Below are 19,781 nucleotides of genomic sequence, written 5' to 3' on the forward strand. Positions count from 1 at the left end.
TTTTTATTTACAAGCAACATTATAATAAAGGACACACATTATACACAGCTCTTAAAAGAAGTGGCATTTAGCAGTGCAAGTTGTAATATATATGTATATATGTATACATATATGTATATGTATATATACATATACATATATACACATGTATGTACAGTATATCATGAAAGCCTTTGACTTTACATCCCACACAGTGGAAACAATCAAACCATCCAAGTCCCTTTTTTTGAATTTGTGTCCTCTTTCATGTCCAACACTCGAAACATATTATGAATGCACCTTAAACTTAAACTCTTTGGCACTCAGGGTCAACTGTCAGTGAGACATACATCTTTTTACACACACACACACAAACTGACTGATAAGTGACAAAGTACCCTGTTAAATGTGATAAATTAACAATTGCAGGTCAAAGTGTCAGCACAGACACCCGAATGAACCACTTGTGTAAATAATAATCAGTGGTATATGTGGTGAATTATCCTCTCCCCAATTGAACGAAGGTTCAAGTCAGTTCCTCGTTACTTTACTCTCGTTGTGGAAGGACAAAAAAAAGAAAAAGTCTAATCCGTGTCTATCGTTGTGCAGCGGCACTGCTTTACGCGCTGCACCCGTTTCCTCCTGGTGCTCGGGATCTGTCCCGGGCAGAAGAGCGTGTACGTGACGGTGCTGAAGCTCTTGGGTTTGCACGCGGAGCACGACTCGAATGCGTTCCCGTCCTGGTACACGTGCCTCGGGATGTAGAAGGAGTTGCACTGTCCGTAGCAGAAGCGGTTGATGATGGTGCGGCTCAGGCAGCCGTCCTCGCGGATAGTCTGCTTCAGCGGCTGCGTCTTGCACCAGTCCAGGCGCAGGTAGCGGCGCTCCGTGACGTGCAGCGCCTCCTGACTGGACTCCAGCACCTCGTCCGTGGAGGAAACGGGTCCGGGCCCGGGCCCGCGGGAGATGAGTCCGGTGATGGGAGGCTGCAGACATCGCTCCGAGTCGTTCGGGTTATATTTGTTCGGATGTGGCAACGCGCTTTGGAAGGTCGCAGCGTGCGCTCTTTTCAGCAGCAGCAGCAGCAGCGTCAAAACCACGGCGGGGATCAAGAGTGACTGCGGCCTCATCATTGACGCTGACAGGGAGACAAATTACGCACCAGTTAGTCTTTACGCACGGCTTTTACGCACGGATTACGCACAAGCAATTCCATTTTAAACAGCGATCATTATAATCAAATTTGACAAATTAAGATTCAAAAAAAGGAAGCCGATATACCTGTTTATTTAAACTCCAGTGAGACTTGACAACTTCTTTTTCTTCAGGTCCAGACTTCCTCTGGCTTTATGAATGACACACTGAGGGCTTTTCTAAACTGTCTTTGAGTTTTACAGTCTGAGCAGAACACGCCCCCAAAACCCTGATCCTCACTATATCTGTCTGAGAAGAACAAAGAAGAACAAAGAAAAGGAAAAAAACTCCTCCAAACTTTGTCATTGCAGATAAATCGTTTATTTGACTTCACAAAACAAAAAAACAGAACATAAACATATTAGACAAGACGAAGCAACTCCAGAGAGAGATTCCTCTGCCTGTGGAGACACGTGTTTACTGCAGCCAAGTAAATAAATTCCAGTCAGAGCAATCTGTAAATGTTTTGTGTTAACAACCATTCTTTACATGACAACACAAAGCTTAAGTTACCTTTAAGAGTATTATCTATATTGTGTCTCTGCTACGAAATAAAGAACGGTTTATAAATGAAAATGAAACACTAGTATATTTTTTTTTAGTTATTAATTATAACTCATGATTCATTATTTCTCTTTATACAACTTCTATGATACAGCCGTTGTAGATACACAGTACACCGTCAGGTATCTTAACACCACATATTCTAGTATTTTGGGGTTGAAAGTGATTTTAAAACACATTTTTAAAAACACACTGTGTGCAGATGCCCGGGAACTTTCCTGATGAGGACGATAATGAGGCTTTAACGTAGCAACCCTGATGAATGCTTATGATTTAGCGGTTTATCGCGTTGATTTAAGTTACGTTTTCTTCACATAACTTGATAAATGAGTCATGTTAACTCGTGACAAATCTCTATAGCAGATATATAGAGAGAGTTAAAGAAAAAAACATGTCAGAGAAGCCTGTGATTTAAAGAATAAAACTTGTTTGACTTTGGTTTTAAATTTCCTCTCAGCCTGTGTCTTTGATTTGCTTCTTGTGAACATAAAACAACTGATGAATTGAAAAGGCAGAAGAAGAAAATCGGTTCCACTTTCCCCCCCAAGGTTATGTGTGTGTGAACTTTCTCCACAAAGAGAAAAATACTAAATTGGTTATAACTTTAAAAAGAAATGGGGTGCACAAAATAAACCTATTCATCAATAGAACATTTATTTTACACGCGACACAGACTCATGACACGTGATACTGTAACTAGAAAGCCAATTCAGCATCACAGCTAAGAGTACTGTATGTCAAATTGCTTATTTTCTCTCTATTTTTACCAATTCTCCTTCACTAAATTCACTATTAAGCTCCGTATTACCCAAAATGCTTTGATATCTGGTGTTAAAAACGTGTGCATCTGAGAGTGTACTACGTTGTTGCACATGCAGGGGAGTTTAGGTTGTGGTGGATTTTGTGGCGGCAGAAACGGTCGTCGACGCCTCCTCCATCTCCTCCTCGGAGAAGCGAGGAACAGATTTCTTGGCGACCACGTTGTCCAGCCTCTGGCCCATCAAGTACGGGTTGGTGCTCTGTGGGAAAAAAAAAAACGGGGACATTTAACACGCGTGAGTTTAAGAGTGCAGCAGTGTGTTTGGTGGTTAAATCTCTCTGTGCTGGTGATGTGTGTGTGTGTGTGTGTGTGTGTGTGTGTGTGTGTGTGTGTGTGTGTGTGTGTGTGTGTGTGTGGTGAGTGCCGTCTAAGACGGGGAAAGGGAAAAAGACAAGCGCGTAACACTATACCCTTTTTCTTCTTTTTGGTCCTCCCTTCAATTTCTGGTACAAAAGCTCCTTGTTCTGAAAAGAAAATGCAGAATGAAAGACATTAAATTGCATCTCTATTTTAAAAGAGACACTTTTTTTTTTTAACCAAAATTGCTGTCAAATTTCCCAACGCCTCTTCAATAAATATAAAAACACTCTGAGATAGAGACGGCGAGATGAATCTCCAGTGAATTACAAAGGTTGTGTGTGAATGTTTAAATGTCATTATTTGATCATTTAGAGGTTCATAGCAAGCTGGGGAAAAAGACAGGCGAGTCAAGAGCAGGGATGCTACGATTATTTCAATAATTGATTATTAACTATTTGGATAATCGATAAATCGGTTTTAGGGTGGTTTTTTTAACAATACAAGCTTTCATATTTTTCAGCTTCTTAAATGTGAACATTTTCTAGGGTTTTTGCTCCATTTGACAACAAAAAAAATCATTCAAACTGAAAAGACATTAGAGAACATCATGATTTCCAGGTTTTGGTAAACACTGATCAGCATTTTCAATTTTTGACTAACTATTTCACACATCAGCTTGTTTGAATCCAGATTACCCACAAGTCCTTGCATCCCAGCACATACAGGACACTACAAAAGTTTCAAATCCACATGAGAAAAGAGTCTATTAGTCACACTGCTCTTTTCATCCTTAGGGATGTACGTGTTTACTCTAAAACCTCTGTGTCACCACTCAAATATAGGAGTAGAGAATATGTGGTGAAGAAAAATCTAGAAAATACTTTCAAATTTGCATAACAGCAATATTTTTAGACACTTTCCTGCTTATTTACTTATACATATTATTATTTAGAAGTGTTTTTGGTCAATTTGTCACTTGGAAATTTGAATATTCCAGATTATCACTAATCTCTGGTGATTATAAATAGTAGTAATGAGTGTAATGTTTACTCACCCACTTGGCCAGCGCCGGGTAGTCGTGCTCCGGGTCAAAGAGGTGCTGGTGTTTCTGGAACTCTCGGCTGAACTCGGCAGTGTCCGGAGCGTTTTCCAAACAACCGTCTGCTGCTGCGAGGACAACGTGAGAGGAATCAGAGAAGAGACAGAGGACACGTCAATTTGAGAGGAATCAGAGACAGAGGACGCGTCAATGTGAGAGGAATCAGAGAGGAGACGCGTCAAACAAAAACAAACAAAGTCGTTTCCTACATGTTCAAAAAACAAAACTGGGTCAAAAGATACAATAAAAACAGATGGAAATGGAACAAAGGCAGCAGTTAAATGAATAACATTTGCCCCTGATATAGATTTTTAAGAGCAAAGCATGCTGGGAGTTAAAGCCCAGAGGCCCCACCCGTCTTTCCCAGTGGACACGGGTTTGGTGGGTCAGGGTATCCGTGGTCATCACTGAAGTCTTTGGGGACATTGTCCCCGGTCAACTCCGCCACAATGTTTGGGATGTTCCCATAAGGTCCAAGGTGCTGCAGCCCCTCATGTGCACCACCTGGTGGCAGAAAATGAATACTACAATCACCACAAATAAAACTGTACTTATTTAGCACAAAAACAAAGATTCTAAATTACATTAAACTTAAGGACATTTTCAGCAGTTTTTCTGTAAACACTGAGAAAAGAACTACATTAATGATGCTGCATTTGTTTTTGAGTGGAGAAACATACACATTAGAACTCAGGTAATAATGTAAACGTAGTAAAAATAAACATATGGTTTAATTTTTCATTTAACAGAAAATAAAGTTTAAAACGCTAAAACCAACACAAAACAGTATTACGTCACATTCCAGGGTTATTTATAACGTCTCTCAACATGATCGAACAAAAATGAAGGGAAATAAACATTAAATATACAGTATTAGTTACTTTAAATCCATCAATCCATCTAATATCATATATTTGCTTAAATGTAACTTAAGATAGTCTTGATCTCCACAGTGATCATTGTTTTCCATGTCTTTTATATCTTTTGTCTGTTGTATTTTAAAAAGGGAACATGTCACAACATTACACCATGTCCTAAATGTTGTCTGTTAAACATTAAAATGTCTTTCTTTTGATATTGTTCAATATGTTAGAATAGAATTTGATTTAGATAGGCACACAGTAACCACAATTAGTACATCACAATTACAAGCTAAACTACATATATCAGTACAAGTATGATAAAACTACACTTCATAATACTTAGTGTATTATCAAGTGTAGGGTGTTCTTAAAGGGTGTTGAATAAATATAAGGTTTATTTTTTATTATGAATTATTATCATTAATATGTGCTGTCCTTATTTATTAAAAAGTAAAATAATTAATTGATAATTATTGTTATTACCCTGTATGCTCTGGGGCCCCACGATGTTGGTGGCCTGGTGTGCAGGATACTCCACTCTGGGTCGAGCGATGCCCAGCTGTTCCATGACGCCGTGCAGGAGCCGCTGGATGTCGGCCTCAGAGACCTGGTCTACCGTGCGGGGGCTGCGGGCCGGAACCGCGCCGAGCTGCAGCCATACCAGGAGGAGTCCGAGCAACGGGAACCGAACCGCCGAGATCCGCATCTCTGTCATCTGAGAAGAGACGAGACACAAACAGGCGTGTGATCATGTGCAAACACAGCTGCGCTTTAATTGTGACGCACCGTGTTTGCACAGTAAAGGACAATTACATGTAAACACCTGATTATAACCTTTACATCCATTTTTTTCTCTTTTTTTATATATAGAAACCATTTGTGACAAAATGACACTGCTGTAAACACACAAACATAAATATTTGATAAATATCCTCCACATGGAACCCAAACATGCATATAATTCACAATAACTGCTTCCTATAACAACATTTATGGAATAAAAGGATGCTTTTAATCCTATAAAATTAAGATATAAGACATGTTGAGTGTGTTTGTTCTTACCGTGGTGCTGATGATGATGGGAGCTGCCTCGTCTGTGCGCCACAAACCCTGTCACGCTTCACCACAATAAATGGCCGCTTTTCAAAATAAAATGTCTCTCCACAATCATGATGGAAAAAAGAAAAAAGAAAACTCCACAAATAAACACAAAATAAAGATGATTGAAGCTGCATTTAATCAAATTAAATGTGATTTCTGAGCTTTAAAATAATGTTTTGATTGCATTACACAATTGTTTCCCGATTTTATTCTGAAAGAACATGCTCAGTATCCGGTATCCTCCTCGCTGTCTATTACGCAAACCTTTGCAGGAGGGGGAGGAGGCTTCACGGTTCAGATGCAGTTGCCTGGGCAACAAAAACCCTGCCTCCTCATTGGCTTCAGGGATAATTACTGTCCAACACAATACAAGGAAGCAGCAGAGAGAGACTGCATTATCAACAGTCAATTACAGAGCAGCTTCAGTTTGTTTACGCGACACGTGTTCACTTAATGACCACTTTATTAGGTACACAGGACACATGACAAAGTGGCACCAGGTGCTGCTGCTGCAACTCATGTGTTTAGAGATGGTTTTTGGTTGTGATAAGGGTAAAATGAGCATTTTCCCCAGAGAACTGACACTCACTGGATATTTTTTTTTTAGACATTTTTACACAGTCTCCAACAACCATGCCACATTTAACGTCACTTAAATCATGATTGTGATGTTCACTTTGAGTCCCAGTTGCTGCCACGTCGGTTGGCTCTTTGGACATTTGTGGTAAGCAAAGGAACAGGTGTACCTAATGAAGTGGCTGTTTTATTTATTTCATTTTTGCTGAAATGCTTGAGTCTTGATTGTGTGGTGCAACTGTAATAAGTGTATTCAGCCGAGTCATGCCAGCGCTGCAGCTTTTTATTTACTGTTCTACAGTAAATTATTTGTATATTAAGGGTTTTTAGGACAATTCTGGGTTTAATAATTTTATTTTTCCGACGTCAAATTCAGCGTTTCTGAATGGTATCAACCAGCTCATCCCTTAATATAGTTAATTAACATTTAATTATTTTATTCGTTTAGGAAATAAGGAATGTCCACAATAACTACTGCTGAAAATGCACCATGAATCACTTTAAAAACAGAATAAAAACTGAAAAATAAACCTATTCATTCAAGAACGAGACATTAAAGTTAAAGTTGTGACCTCTGGGGTATTTACGCAATTTGTTCGTTAATTGTTCCACATCTTTTCAATATGATCATAATTATTACCATTAGTGATGTAACAATTAAAAGTAAGGTTTTATTGAACTCTGTGGTCAGGGAAAACTTGAAACCTGGTTTTACTTGTTCTGCAAAGTTTAATTTCGTAAAAAAGTAAAAGCTCCACAATCTGCACTCTAAAATAATCAATAATTGTGTCTTTATAGATGATTAGTTTGGAGCTTTGGTTTCCAGCAGAGAGATTTAGGGGGAAAAAAAAGTTTAAATATTTATTCATTTGATTATTACATATATAAAAAAGTCAAATCTTGATAAAAGTTTTTGTGAAAATGTAAAAGGTTAAAATACACGTTATATGACCTGGCACTAGAAACCACTCCAGGCCAGCGTCTAAATATAAACATGTCTTTAAATTAAAATACTCTGAGTGGACGTTTCATCATCATCACAGGGATTTCTCGTTAAACTACAGAGACGATCGTCGTCTCCAGGGCGTGAGCTGCAGTTTACCTGCAGCTGCGAGGACGGGCAGGTCGTCTGCAGAGTCTCGTCCTCGGCTTAACCTGTGGAAATAATCCAGGTACACATCTCTGCAAAACAAAGAAACACGACACAAGAATAAACATCAGTTAACCCTTAAACATACCAAGACACATTTTGTGTTTTTGGCTTTTCATTTCTAGGATCATTTCTAAAATGTATGCCAGTGTTCATGTACTTCTTATTTTTAGTCGATTGTCAAAATTAACTAAAATACTCCCACCTACGCACAGAAATGGGGCGGTTTAAATTACTGTTTTTGATGCATCATGACAAAAATGTGGCAATTTAAGTGTGAAAAAGTATTTTATGATATATATATATATATATATATATATATATATATATATATATATATATATATATATATATATATATATATATAAAATAATGCATATGATATAAGGCTGCAATAATCAAACCAAAATAATCCTGTTGGTGTGAATGTTTTTTTAAGAGATTTTATTGATAGTAACTGACTATACTAGCCATACATATGTTTGTATCAGGGTATAATAATAATAATAATAATAATAATAATAATAAGCAATTAAACTAATATAGAATAAGCTTTTTATACAAAACTTAAAAGGCAAGGGCCCCCATCTTGGGTCTCCATGTTTCGACAGCAGCTTAATCGAGAAGGTGCAGCTGCAGCCACTCAGGAAAAAACCGTAACCTCCAATGCAGTCTGCAGTCTCACCTATAAGTGTCACTAACTCTTTAGTGTTTTAACTACTTTATAACACCTCACATGAAATAACCTCGACGAAATTCTTTTATGTTTTACCGTCTAAACAGTCTGTCCTGTGGAGTCCTCGAGGCCTTGACAATGGGACTGGAACAATCCATCACATCTGTTGCTGGTTGTTGTGAAAACACATTTTTAATTTAATGTTATTAAAGTTTAAAACTTCCTACACATTATAGATTATATAGTGCTTCTCTTCATATGGCCTTTACCTGTGCATGTCCTGAAGAGGAGAACGTTGGGGAACGTCGCCAAACCGACGCTTCTCCTGAGCGTCTGTTTGACCCCTGATGTGGACACTTGACTCGGCTCAGAGACGGTGGGCGTGACCTTTGACTTGCCCTGATTCCAGGGCGCGGTCTTCACAGAGCGGATCACTACATACGTGAAAAAATAAAGACAAAATAAAGTTTTTTACTTTTACTTAAGTATGTTTTTTGGAAATAAATAAGTATATTTTTTGGAAATACTTTACTTCGATGCGTTTAAAATCACATTTGTGACAGAGTAAAAAAAATGTTGGCTTGAATTTAAAAAATAAAGAACATTCACACACCAGAAACGGTGGCCATGAACGAGGACGACAAGTGAACAAGGACGACAGGCGAACGAGGACGAGAGGTGAATGAGGAGGACAGGTGAATTTCTCACCTTTAAAACTCTGTCTTTTCCTTTGTCCTTTCTTTGAAGGAGCGCTTTTCGGACAACTGAAGTTCAACAGGAATTCCACACTGTCCATTACAGCCTTGGGAATCACACCTAATGAATTAAATATAAAGTAAAGATCAATATAAATATATTATATTAAATCAAATAATACAGAAATAAACAGTTTATGACCAAAAAGGTGAGGATTTTCGATGAAGGCGCCCAGGACGAGGACTCTGAGCTCCAGTCGTCCTTCAGACATCTCGGCCTTGTTGGGCGGAGGCAAAAGACACGGAGCGAAGACGGTAGCAAGGTTAGAGCTGGTCATCAGGTTCTCTGAACATCTGAAAGCAGCAGACACATAAAAATCATCCATAATGCCTCTTCAAACTTTGTGGAATGGGAGCCAAAACCCCTTAAAAAGGCCTGAATTTGAATAAACTACCAATTAGTATGTTTGTATAAGTGTATAATTGCTTCAAAATGAAAATTATTCTGGTTTTGTAGCTTCATAATGAGCTTTTTTGTGAGTATTTTTTGACAAGGGCCTTGCTTTATGAAGGTCATCAGAGATTATACAGTAAGGCCCTCATTCGTTCACTCACCTTTGGGAGACTTTGGACAGGAAGTTGAACAGGTAGTGCAGACAGGAGGCGTTTCTGGCCGGTAACAGGCAGGACAGCAGCTGCAGGGCTGACGTCCTGTCCTGCACGCTGGTCAGAGACTGAGCTTTGAGCAGAGACTCGTGGAGCTCGGAGGGAAACAGAGGCTCAGGCAGTTCCCTGCAGAACTGTTTGATCAGAGTGGCCACGTCGTAGGAGAGTGCGCCACACAGACTCCCGTTTCCACTGTTCAACTTAGACTGAAAGTCACAAGCAAAAATGTGTTGTATTTTAAAAATAAAACATTTTATTTTATTATTTAAATACATCACACTTTCAAATGCTACATCACATATTACGTGCAATAAGTAGATTATCATCAAACACATGTACATGATATTTATTTTGGCGTCACAGTTTGTGTAAATATGCAACTGACAAAAAAAATACACATATTTTCCCCAGATTTGTGTCAAACAATATTCTTTAACACAGGCACTAAACAAAATAGGAAAAGGCTGAAGCACACATCTGATTTTTTTGCTTCTCCCATATACTCCATGAGATATCGGTTTTAGGGTTTTTAAGGAATTACATTTTCTGGTTTCTTTGCTCCAAAGAATGTCATTAAAACTAAATAGTTTTGGACAAAACAAGTCATCTGAGAACCTTTCATACCTTTCTTGGTATGAGAAACAACATTTTCTGACATTTGATGGACCAAGCGATTACTCGATTAATCTGGGAAAATAATCGACAGATTAAACGGTTATCTTTAGTTGCAGCCCTAAATATGTAAGTATATGATATTATCACCAGACTCGCAAGATGAATGAACTGGTAAAGCAAAGACTATATTGATATTTTTGGAATACATTAATCAGATTCTTACCCTGAGGGATTTGATGCGAGGAATGGAGCCTGGTTTTCTGAACAGTCCCACGGTCGCAGCTCGCTCCAGGAGAAAAGAGCAAGCGTCCACCAAAAAACTGAGACAGAAAATCACATTTAAAACAATATGTTTTGGTTTTTTTTGTTTCTTTAAATCACTGTTAAAGTTCCCAAAACGTGTTGTGGTTGTGTGTGTGTGTGTGTGTGTGTTTTTTACCAGGGCACGAGCCCAAACTCAGGGATGTAGTTCCTGGGGACATTTTCCAGAGGAACACCAAAGATTTTTGAACTGCCGATTAACAGTCTCTCCTTCTTCCTCTCAAAGCTCCTCACGGTGATGCCGTGAAGGACCTGGAGGTGAAAGCGAATCACGTTACTGTCTGTGACGTTCATGATTCTTCATGTACAAACAAACAATTAAACGACACTAAAAACAACTGAAGACTCGAAGGAGGCAGGCTAATTACGCTCATTCTTATCACCTGTAACACAGGAAGTGACGAGTGGTGCATTCAGGTTACACAGGAAATTAAGTAGATTTGAGCTTTCAGCCGCCAAAAAAGACCGTAGCAAAAACCCATTTCTGATGATTTGATATGTTTTAAAGTTAGCATGTTTGTGACTTTTGGTCTGTTGTAGAATTAATTTTAAAATGTTACCATATTGAGACAATTTACCACAGTCTTGTATAAAGTTGAGTAAAAGTACAAGTATCTTAGCAGAAAATAACTTTGGTAGAAGTTAAAGTCACTTTTTTATAATATTACTCAAGTAAAAGTCTTTAAGTATATCACATTTACTGTACTTATGTATCAAAAGTCATTTTCTGATATAAAATGTACTTGAGTTTTAGAAATAAAAGTATTAAAAAATGTGAGGAGTAAGGATATGTTGGGCAAGTTGTCTTTTAACAGGAAGGTTGTGGGTTCAATTCCTGGCTCTGCTAGTCTATATGTGTCCTTGAGCAAGACACTTGCAGCGTGAGAATGGGGGAAAACTGTAGTGTAAAGCAGCTCATCATGACTAGAAAAGCTCTCTATAAATACAGACCACAATACCAACTCCTTCTTCTTCTGATTTTATTTGGTAGTAATGAGTAACAAACAGAGTTAGAGGAAATGTAGTGGAGTAAAAGTAAAAAGTTGCTAGAAAAATAAATAAGTACAGTGAATTTTGTACTTAGGTACAGTAACACAGTATTTGTGCTGGGATCTGGTCACTCTAGCTCTGACCCCTGCCCTGGCTACATACTGTATCTGAAATGTTGACCCCCAATAGATCGGGATTTTATCTTGTTTGTTTTATTAAAAGAAAATCATTTTTCCAGCTCCATACGAGGGCTACTGGTGCCAATCTCAGCTGACATAGGGTTAAAGCTGGGGGTCACACCCTGGACAGGTCACCAGTCCATCACAGGGACAATTACTCACTCACTCACACCTATGGACCATTTGAGAGTGTCCAATTACCCTCTGCATGTTTTTGAGGAATCCAGAGAAGACCCACACAACAGGGAGAACATGCAAACTCCACCGAGACCTGGATTTTAAACCAGCAACCTTCTTGCTGTGAGGCAACAGTCCAACCAGTGCTTCGACAAAGACTCCATGACTCCAGATTAGTATTAAAAGCAACTATTTTTTAATAACAACAGTACATGTATATACAGCAAAATAGGGCACAGTAGAAATATAGATAATCGGAGGGAGAGCTGGTGTGTTTGGTTGTTTTTTTTTTGGTGCTGGCTGGAGAATTTAGAAGCACTTCCTGTGGACAATGGAGGGGCCAGCCTCATCATACTCCTGCTTGCTGATCCACATCTGCTGGAAGGTGGACAGAGAGGCCAGGATGGAGCCGCCGATCCAGACGGAGTATTTCCTCTCAGGGGGAGCGATGATCTGGAGGAGAAGAGGAGGAGAAGGTTGAGTACATGAATTTATAATGAGATTGACAGGGCAGTGCTGGTCTTTGTGGGCTCACCTTGATCTTCATGGTGCTGGGGGCCAGAGCGGTGATCTCTTTCTGCATGCGGTCAGCGATACCGGGGTACATGGTGGTTCCACCGGACAACACGTTGTTGGCGTACAGGTCCTTACGGATGTCAATGTCGCACTTCATGATGCTGTTGTACGCGGTCTCATGGATACCAGCAGACTCCATACCTGAGCGGGTGAGAGAGAGATTTTTAACAGACTAATATGGGACTAAATTGTATTTATATTATGTACATCATCTTTAAAATAAAGTTGAAGGAGAGATGTATTAAGATGCAAGACAGTACTGGGATCCCAGGGTTCCTTTGTTATTCTTTTTAACATTAAATCAATTAAATAACTTTACATTAAATATCAGCTTTTAAAGTGCAGGTAACTCAGTTTTAAACAATCAGAACCTGAGATACAGGTGCTTTATTTTATTCCTGCCCTGCCTTTACGCAGATATTAAGAAAATGAACTAGATTTCTAATGCCAAATTTAGTATATATATGTAAATATTATACTTTTTGACTATTACTTTTATAAAAAACACAACTGGGCCAGATGAAACCCTTTGGCTGGCCACCTTTGGCCCACGGGCCCCACTTTAGGCAGCCCTGCTGTGGAGTGAAAATTCTAGTCCATGTCAACCATGAATTATTGTCAAATACATATTTTTTTTGTCTTGTTCTTTCTTTAATGTATATAATTAATTCTACTGTGAAACTGTTAGACCATAATCTTCATTAAGGCAAGAAATAATAATCACTTTAATGACTCACCGATGAAGGAAGGCTGGAACAGGGTCTCGGGGCAGCGGAAGCGCTCGTTGCCGATGGTGATGACCTGACCGTCGGGCAGCTCGTAGCTCTTCTCCAGGGAGGAGGAGGAGGCGGCGGTGGCCATCTCGTTCTCAAAGTCCAGGGCCACGTAGCACAGTTTCTCCTTGATGTCGCGCACGATCTCACGCTCGGCTGCGGGGAGGAGACGTGACGCAGTCAGTCGAGACAGTTTAGTCGAGACAGAACATGATGTATATGATAAACTAACAGCCATTCTGTGGAGGTAACTGAGTAACATGGAGGTAAAGAGCACATTGATCTTCTTTATCGCCTGCATTTTCATGTTTAAAGTTATAACTCATTCAAAGTGATTTTAAATGCAGCTTTGTCAACTTTGCTGCACTTTGACATCACTGCAATTAAGAATTACCATTTAAAGTAACAGAAGCCACAGTGGCAAAGTCCTTATTCACCCTAAAACAGAATTTTCCCATACATTTTTTTATTTTCTATGCCATCTTTTACCTTTTTTGTTGTTAAAAAGTTTTCCATAAACACAGCATTGTTTACAGAGATGCCTTCATGCTCACAAAACCATCCTAAACACTGTAGTTTACTGTATATTAGAGGCCCATATGTGGCACTGTAACATTGCCACATATGGAAACATGGATAAATATCCATAAAGCTAAAAAGGTTAAGGGTTATAGTGTTCGCATGTGTCCAGGTCTTTGGTTACAGTAAAGGTAAGTGACTGTAGTGTATGAAAACCTCCAGAATAACCCTTTAAATTGCATAGACTTATGTCTAGTTGAGGTTTTCTTACCAGTTGTGACGAAGGAGTAGCCACGCTCTGTCAGGATCTTCATCAGGTAGTCGGTGAGGTCACGACCAGCCAGATCCAGACGCATGATAGCGTGGGGCAGAGCGTAACCCTCATAGATGGGCACGTTGTGGGTCACACCATCACCGGAGTCCAGCACAATACCTGTCCAGGGAGAGAAGAAGACAGTTTGTGAGAAGACAATTTAGACTGAGTGGTTTTCATCCATCTCTGATGTTCTGTAGACTCACCAGTGGTACGACCAGAGGCGTAGAGGGACAGCACAGCCTGAATGGCCACGTACATGGCAGGGACGTTGAAGGTCTCAAACATGATCTGGGTCATCTTTTCCCTGTTTGCCTTGGGGTTGAGAGGGGCCTCAGTCAGCAGGGTGGGGTGCTCCTCTGGGGCCACACGTAGCTCGTTGTAGAAGGTGTGGTGCCAGATCTGGGAAAAACATGGGAAAAGGAATGAGTGGATAGTAACATTTTGACAGAAGTCTCTCTCTTTGCGTATGCTCTTCAGTTCTCACCTTCTCCATGTCATCCCAGTTGGTGATGATGCCATGCTCGATGGGGTACTTCAGAGTCAGGATACCCCTCTTGCTCTGGGCCTCGTCTCCCACGTAGCTGTCTTTCTGACCCATACCTACCATGACGCCCTGAGGAGAAAAAGGACACATCTCAGCATCTCCCAAAACACCTCTGTCATGAAACTTTTTTTTTTTTTAAAAAACAACTCGTGGCCTTGTCCTACCTGGTGACGAGGACGTCCAACGATGGAGGGGAAGACGGCGCGGGGAGCGTCATCACCGGCAAAGCCAGCCTTGACCAGGCCTGAGCCGTTGTCGCACACGAGGGCGGTGGTCTCGTCGTCGTCACACATGTTTGCTTGTTTCTGGGCTGGTCTTCTGTTGGTGACACATGACACGGAAAACACACGGGTTAAAATGTGACTTCTGTTTGATTCAGGAGTTTAATTTTGTCTATTGTACTGCATTGAGGAACTCTGACTTGAAAACTATTTCTATTGTGAATAGAAACCTTTTTGTCCTGTGGAGGGCAGCACTGCACCTCTCAGCGTACACATTTTCCACAAATTATTAAAAGATAAATAAGAAGAAGAAGTGCGGCACAATGTTAAGTATAAAGTGCTTTAATCTCCTCTCTGAGTGACACAGCTGCCAACAATGCCAAAACAGGACAAGGCTTGATAACCAACCCCCCCCCCCCCACACACACACACACACACCCTCAACATACACACACTTGTAGGTCTATTTAAGGCCTCAAGACCCTTGTCGGCCTCCTCCCTCCTCCTCCTCCCTCTACCTCTGTATCCCATCATTAAGCTGCATGGAGCCAGTCAACAGCTGAGGTGTGTGTGTGTGTCTTCTGACAAGTGTCTGCTCAGCTGTCTCCACACACACACACACACACACACACACACACACACACAGCTCCTCTGTTTCCTGTCTCCAGGTTGACTCCTGGAGACGTGAGGACAGTTTTCTACTTTCTGATGATCAAATCCAATTCAATCCATCCTCTGTACGGGCAAAAAGAGCTTTGTGAGCTTAAAGTAGACAAACAATGAAAATCTGCTGCTTCTGATGCCCCAAACAAATGTTTTAATCATACTTGATATTTTTTTTCACCAGGAAAAACTTCAGCAAGATTAAAGAACTCCTGGCCACTAGAGGTAGAGTACACCTTACATCAGAGGCCTTAAATTTGCACTCACTATCAAGTTATAATGAGTTATTTCTGTATGTTTTTTTATGAATATATTGATCATTAAAACATTTATATTGTGAACTGTCTTTTCTACTGACCAAACTAGACACAAACTGTGGCCCCCAGGTCATATGAGCTTGAGTTTGTGCAATAAATACTTGTTTTTTTAAAATGTAAACCTTCAAATGTGTCTAAAGTATCTGCATTGGCTTAAAACCCCCCAATATAAATGTCCCCAGGTTGTATCTGAGATGAGTTAGAGCTGCATCCACGTCACTGTAACATCCTCAAATCTCACATTATGCCCAAATATGTGGAGTGTAGGTCCATGTTTACTGAACCCAGGTAACATGATCATATAAAGCAACAAGTGTCCTTCCTATTCTCCCTTTTTTCTTCTTCCCTTACAGTCACATTTTACAACAAACCAGCTACTCTGATCAACAGAGACACTGTACAAACACATGTCCATGCTGCAGCAGCAGCAGCAGCAGCAGCAGCAGCAGTCACACTGTATCACTGAATCCTCCCTCTTCCCTGCTCTTCACCACAAACCCAGCAAACAGAAGTGCAAAAAGGACTCACCAAGATGTAACCACAAGACTGGATGTTCCACTGGGACAAAGAGTGAGGGTGTGAGAGGCTCCTTAAATATGTCACGGCGTCCGGAGGCTGAGGGGGCCGGGTGGACTGGGTGGGCCGGGGGGTTGGGCAGGCTCAGGAGTTCACACAAGCCCAAATTAAGTGCTGCTTGGCAAAATGGTCCAGTAAAATGGCTCCAACACCAAACTTGACAATAAGTTGCGCGGGAGATGGGAGATGAGCGATAACACACACACACACACACACTTGAATGTCATCTGCCTGGATCAGTGAAAAAAAATGGGTTATTCATATTTTTATGATTCAGGCACTTAATGATCCCCTTAAATCACACTATTGACATTTTAGACTAGACATTAGAATTGTACAGTGAAAAGGAAAATGGACTTAATTCATTCAGTGTTTTTTTAAAGGTTTATTGAACATTTTTCCTTCACAGTGCACTATGTTTACAGATACTGATCAACTTATTGGATTTTGGACTGGTGTTTGGATCAGTTTGGAGCAGTTTATTTTCCTGCTACTGCAGCATCTTTCTCCCACTCATACTTTGTTGGAGATGCCCTTCACTTCTCTAAGGATGTGCTAATATGACTAAGCTCAAACAGGCCACTGGGGAGGGTGCGAAGGAAAGCCGAGACCTCGTGTGAGCGACTTGCTCGAGGAGCCGTCTAAGGGAAGCTGCCTGTGTGGTGGACTGCCGGTGAGATAGGGTGGGGGTCCAAAAACATACCAGACAGCTGAGATGCAATGTTGTAGGGGGGGGGGGGGGTGTCAGGAGCTGCTTAGGGCAGTGCCCAGACCTCCAGCAGACGACAGATCCCTTAGGATGGCCTGCGCGGCAAGTGACTGGCTGCGGCTCTCGCCTCTGATTGGCTCCGGTGTCTCCTTTTAGGGGAATGGAGTGTGACAGGTGCCTCTGAGACTGACGAGAGCTTGGGGTCCTTATTCCCCTTGCACCCCCATGCTGGAGGCCTATCAGGCCACTGTGACTGCAGCAGGAATGTAAACACCCCCCCTCACACACACACCATCAACACTTTGAAATAGTCCATGTGCTGTAACATATCTCAGAGACAGACGCTACTAAGGTACTTGTTTATTTCTATTAAGAGCGTGTCTACGTAGTGGAGGCAGAAAACATGACCATTTCACAGTGTTTTATGCTGCCCTAGAAGGGATTGCTGTATCCACCTAAAACGTCATATGTTAGACCAAAGACTGGTGGCCCTGAACATGTTTACGATCGTGGTCTTGACCCAAAAGGAAGGCAGCCATTACAAGCAGGAAGTGCCGGATCCAGGGCCCTACTCTGATGCAGTTGACCCGCAGATGCGTGGGGAATGAGAACTGCTTGTGGTACAAGTTACTTTTACTCACATTTTGGTTCATCTGTTTTTGCACAAAAGGCTCTTTGCTGACCAAACTTCTCATATTACAGTTATTAGTCACCTTATACTGTAGTGGGTTTTACAATCTGTACATTAAGTGACACCCTCTGTCCTTATAGGCCCTTGGTTGGAGTCAGAGCTTGACAAAATTTTAAAGCTCCAGTGTGTCGCCAAAACCCTCCCTATCGTCACAAAGAGGAGAGCAAAGCAGTGAATTAAAGTTTTTTTTTTTTTATCAGTGACAATCTAAAGATAAACAAAAAAACAAGCTGCTGGAAGTAAAAACAGACATGAAATAAGCTTCTGCAGTGAGTGACAGAGACGCTGCTGTAAAGACACACACATCTTCTCTAGCTGCAGCTTCACTGGAAATGTTTTATGAGTCAAAAGAGATGATTTGTACAAAGATTAAACATTTCCATCTTAATTGTAATCCATCTTTGAAGGGTTTTTGGACAGAAGGATACCATCAGGCCAACAGATATGAGTAAAATAGGCACGTGACTCAATTTATGGGTTATATTTTATAAGGTCATATGTGAATTCAGTGTTGTTTCTTTAGTTACAGTTCAGTTTATATGTATAATTTACCACAGTCAACAATGCAGGCCGCAGATTTGACACATTGTTGCTGTATCTTCACTTCACTTTTTTTTTACATCCACAAGTCGCCCTCTGAGTTTAATACCATTTAACACAAAGCCTGCAAACAATTATAATTTTTATAATCCTTTAATCTGTCGACTATTTTCTCAATTAATCCAGTTTGAACCATAGAATGATAGAATGAGAATCTTATTTGTCCACAAACAAAGGTGATTTACATTTAATAATCTGTGTTATATGGAGCAAAAAAACACCAGAAAATATGACATAAGAAGCTGAAAAAAGTCAAACTCAAGTTAATAGATTATTGAAAATAGTTGTAAAAGACTCAGATCTAATCATTGCAGATCTAAAACAATATCCAACTAATAAAAATGATAGTTGTAGATATTGTTGCCACTTCTGTAACCATAGTATTCAGGGGAGGGACCAGACATGAAACTGGTGTTTCTGTGTTTTGTCAGTTGCTCCCTCTTTAAGTTAAAAGAAGCACTTTGCTTCTTTTTGTCACATTGCTTCTTTATCACCAGGCCATTTTCAGGATAAAGCAGATCGGTCTCAAACGGGTCATGGTTTTGAGGGACATTCGTCCTTATAAGGACATGTGGGAAGCACGCACGGTCTGTCTGTCTTGACAGCTGTCCTCTCACTGAAACCCCCCCCCCCCCCAACATACACACACACACACACTCATGAACACACGACAGCAGCTGTTAGCAACAACTGTGTCTTTACAGCCGGTCCAGAGTTTTGTTTACCATTCGCACTACATGTTGTTTTTACTGAAGCATTCGAATAAAGTTGCATGTAAGAAAGAAATATACACACAAAAAAACAAGCTCATGCAACTTTTGTCACATTTTCTGCAGTACACGATTGAAGCAAATGATAAAACACATATTTTATACAGTGTAAATAAAGGTCTTTTAAAGCTGCAGTCTATGGATTTATATATTCCATCTCTATGAACAGAAACATGATTATATAACTGCTGTATCCTATATCTAAAAAAATAATAATTCTATATATACAGTATATATATGTATGTATTTATCTGTTTTTGTTGTGTTTTCAGTCATTCTACAACTTCTTTGCAGTCGTCTCGCTTTACTAGCGCAATGTCGCTCCATCTGTCATGACATAAAATTTACTTCTTCCTGTGTGCAGTACGAGACCTAATCACCGAGATCTAAACACAGCTATAGTGAGAAACACTCAAAAAGTCCCATTTTAGTCAAACTAAGACAATAATTTGGTTTTCTTGATGTCATGTAAACACGTTAGTCCGAGTAAAATCGAGCTAGTCTTAGTCGGACTAACATACCTGGATAATTCCATTCATAG

The 19,781-nt window shown here is 40.2% G+C and overlaps 4 protein-coding genes across 7 annotated transcripts; all 4 read right to left on the reverse strand.

Annotated features, from left to right (window-relative positions):
- Positions 1-5: 5 nt before the first annotated feature.
- grem1a (gremlin 1a, DAN family BMP antagonist) lies at positions 6-1,381 on the reverse strand. Its single transcript, XM_058613738.1, has 2 exons — positions 1,261-1,381; positions 6-1,117 (listed from the first exon to the last, which is right to left on the reverse strand). The coding sequence occupies exon 2, from the start codon at positions 1,110-1,112 to the stop codon at positions 564-566; it is 549 nt and encodes a 182-aa protein (XP_058469721.1). The 5' UTR covers positions 1,113-1,117; positions 1,261-1,381; the 3' UTR covers positions 6-563.
- Positions 1,382-1,471: 90 nt separating this feature from the next.
- On the reverse strand, positions 1,472-6,011 carry LOC131443780 (neuroendocrine protein 7B2). 2 transcript variants are annotated; one of them, XM_058613737.1, is made up of 6 exons: positions 5,882-6,011; positions 5,303-5,534; positions 4,311-4,460; positions 3,912-4,021; positions 2,968-3,021; positions 1,472-2,756 (listed from the first exon to the last, which is right to left on the reverse strand). In XM_058613737.1, exons 2-6 carry the CDS (start codon positions 5,532-5,534, stop codon positions 2,622-2,624), a joined length of 681 nt encoding a protein of 226 aa, XP_058469720.1. In that variant the 5' UTR covers positions 5,882-6,011; the 3' UTR covers positions 1,472-2,621. The 2 variants fall into 2 exon arrangements, with proteins under 2 accessions (XP_058469720.1, XP_058469718.1); XM_058613735.1 differs by having other exon boundaries at positions 3,912-4,024; positions 5,882-6,010.
- Positions 6,012-6,365: 354 nt separating this feature from the next.
- LOC131443779 (rho GTPase-activating protein 11A-like) lies at positions 6,366-11,057 on the reverse strand. 3 transcript variants are annotated; one of them, XM_058613733.1, is made up of 10 exons: positions 11,003-11,057; positions 10,738-10,871; positions 10,522-10,618; positions 10,308-10,370; positions 9,633-9,889; positions 9,220-9,371; positions 9,031-9,138; positions 8,592-8,756; positions 8,419-8,491; positions 6,366-7,678 (listed from the first exon to the last, which is right to left on the reverse strand). In XM_058613733.1, exons 1-10 carry the CDS (start codon positions 11,030-11,032, stop codon positions 7,555-7,557), a joined length of 1,203 nt encoding a protein of 400 aa, XP_058469716.1. In that variant the 5' UTR covers positions 11,033-11,057; the 3' UTR covers positions 6,366-7,554. The 3 variants fall into 3 exon arrangements, with proteins under 3 accessions (XP_058469716.1, XP_058469715.1, XP_058469717.1); XM_058613732.1 differs by lacking the exon at positions 11,003-11,057 and having other exon boundaries at positions 10,738-10,993; XM_058613734.1 differs by lacking the exons at positions 10,308-10,370; positions 11,003-11,057 and having other exon boundaries at positions 10,738-10,993.
- Positions 11,058-12,138: 1,081 nt separating this feature from the next.
- On the reverse strand, positions 12,139-16,582 carry actc1a (actin alpha cardiac muscle 1a). The gene is made up of 8 exons (XM_058612860.1): positions 16,423-16,582; positions 14,858-15,011; positions 14,634-14,762; positions 14,353-14,548; positions 14,105-14,266; positions 13,279-13,470; positions 12,501-12,682; positions 12,139-12,418 (listed from the first exon to the last, which is right to left on the reverse strand). Exons 2-8 carry the CDS (start codon positions 14,984-14,986, stop codon positions 12,275-12,277), a joined length of 1,134 nt encoding a protein of 377 aa, XP_058468843.1. The 5' UTR covers positions 14,987-15,011; positions 16,423-16,582; the 3' UTR covers positions 12,139-12,274.
- Between the last annotated feature and the right edge of the window lie 3,199 nt (positions 16,583-19,781).

This window comes from Solea solea, chromosome 17 (genome assembly GCF_958295425.1).
Source record: "Solea solea chromosome 17, fSolSol10.1, whole genome shotgun sequence".
In the NCBI taxonomy this organism is placed as follows: Eukaryota; Metazoa; Chordata; class Actinopteri; order Pleuronectiformes; family Soleidae; genus Solea; species Solea solea.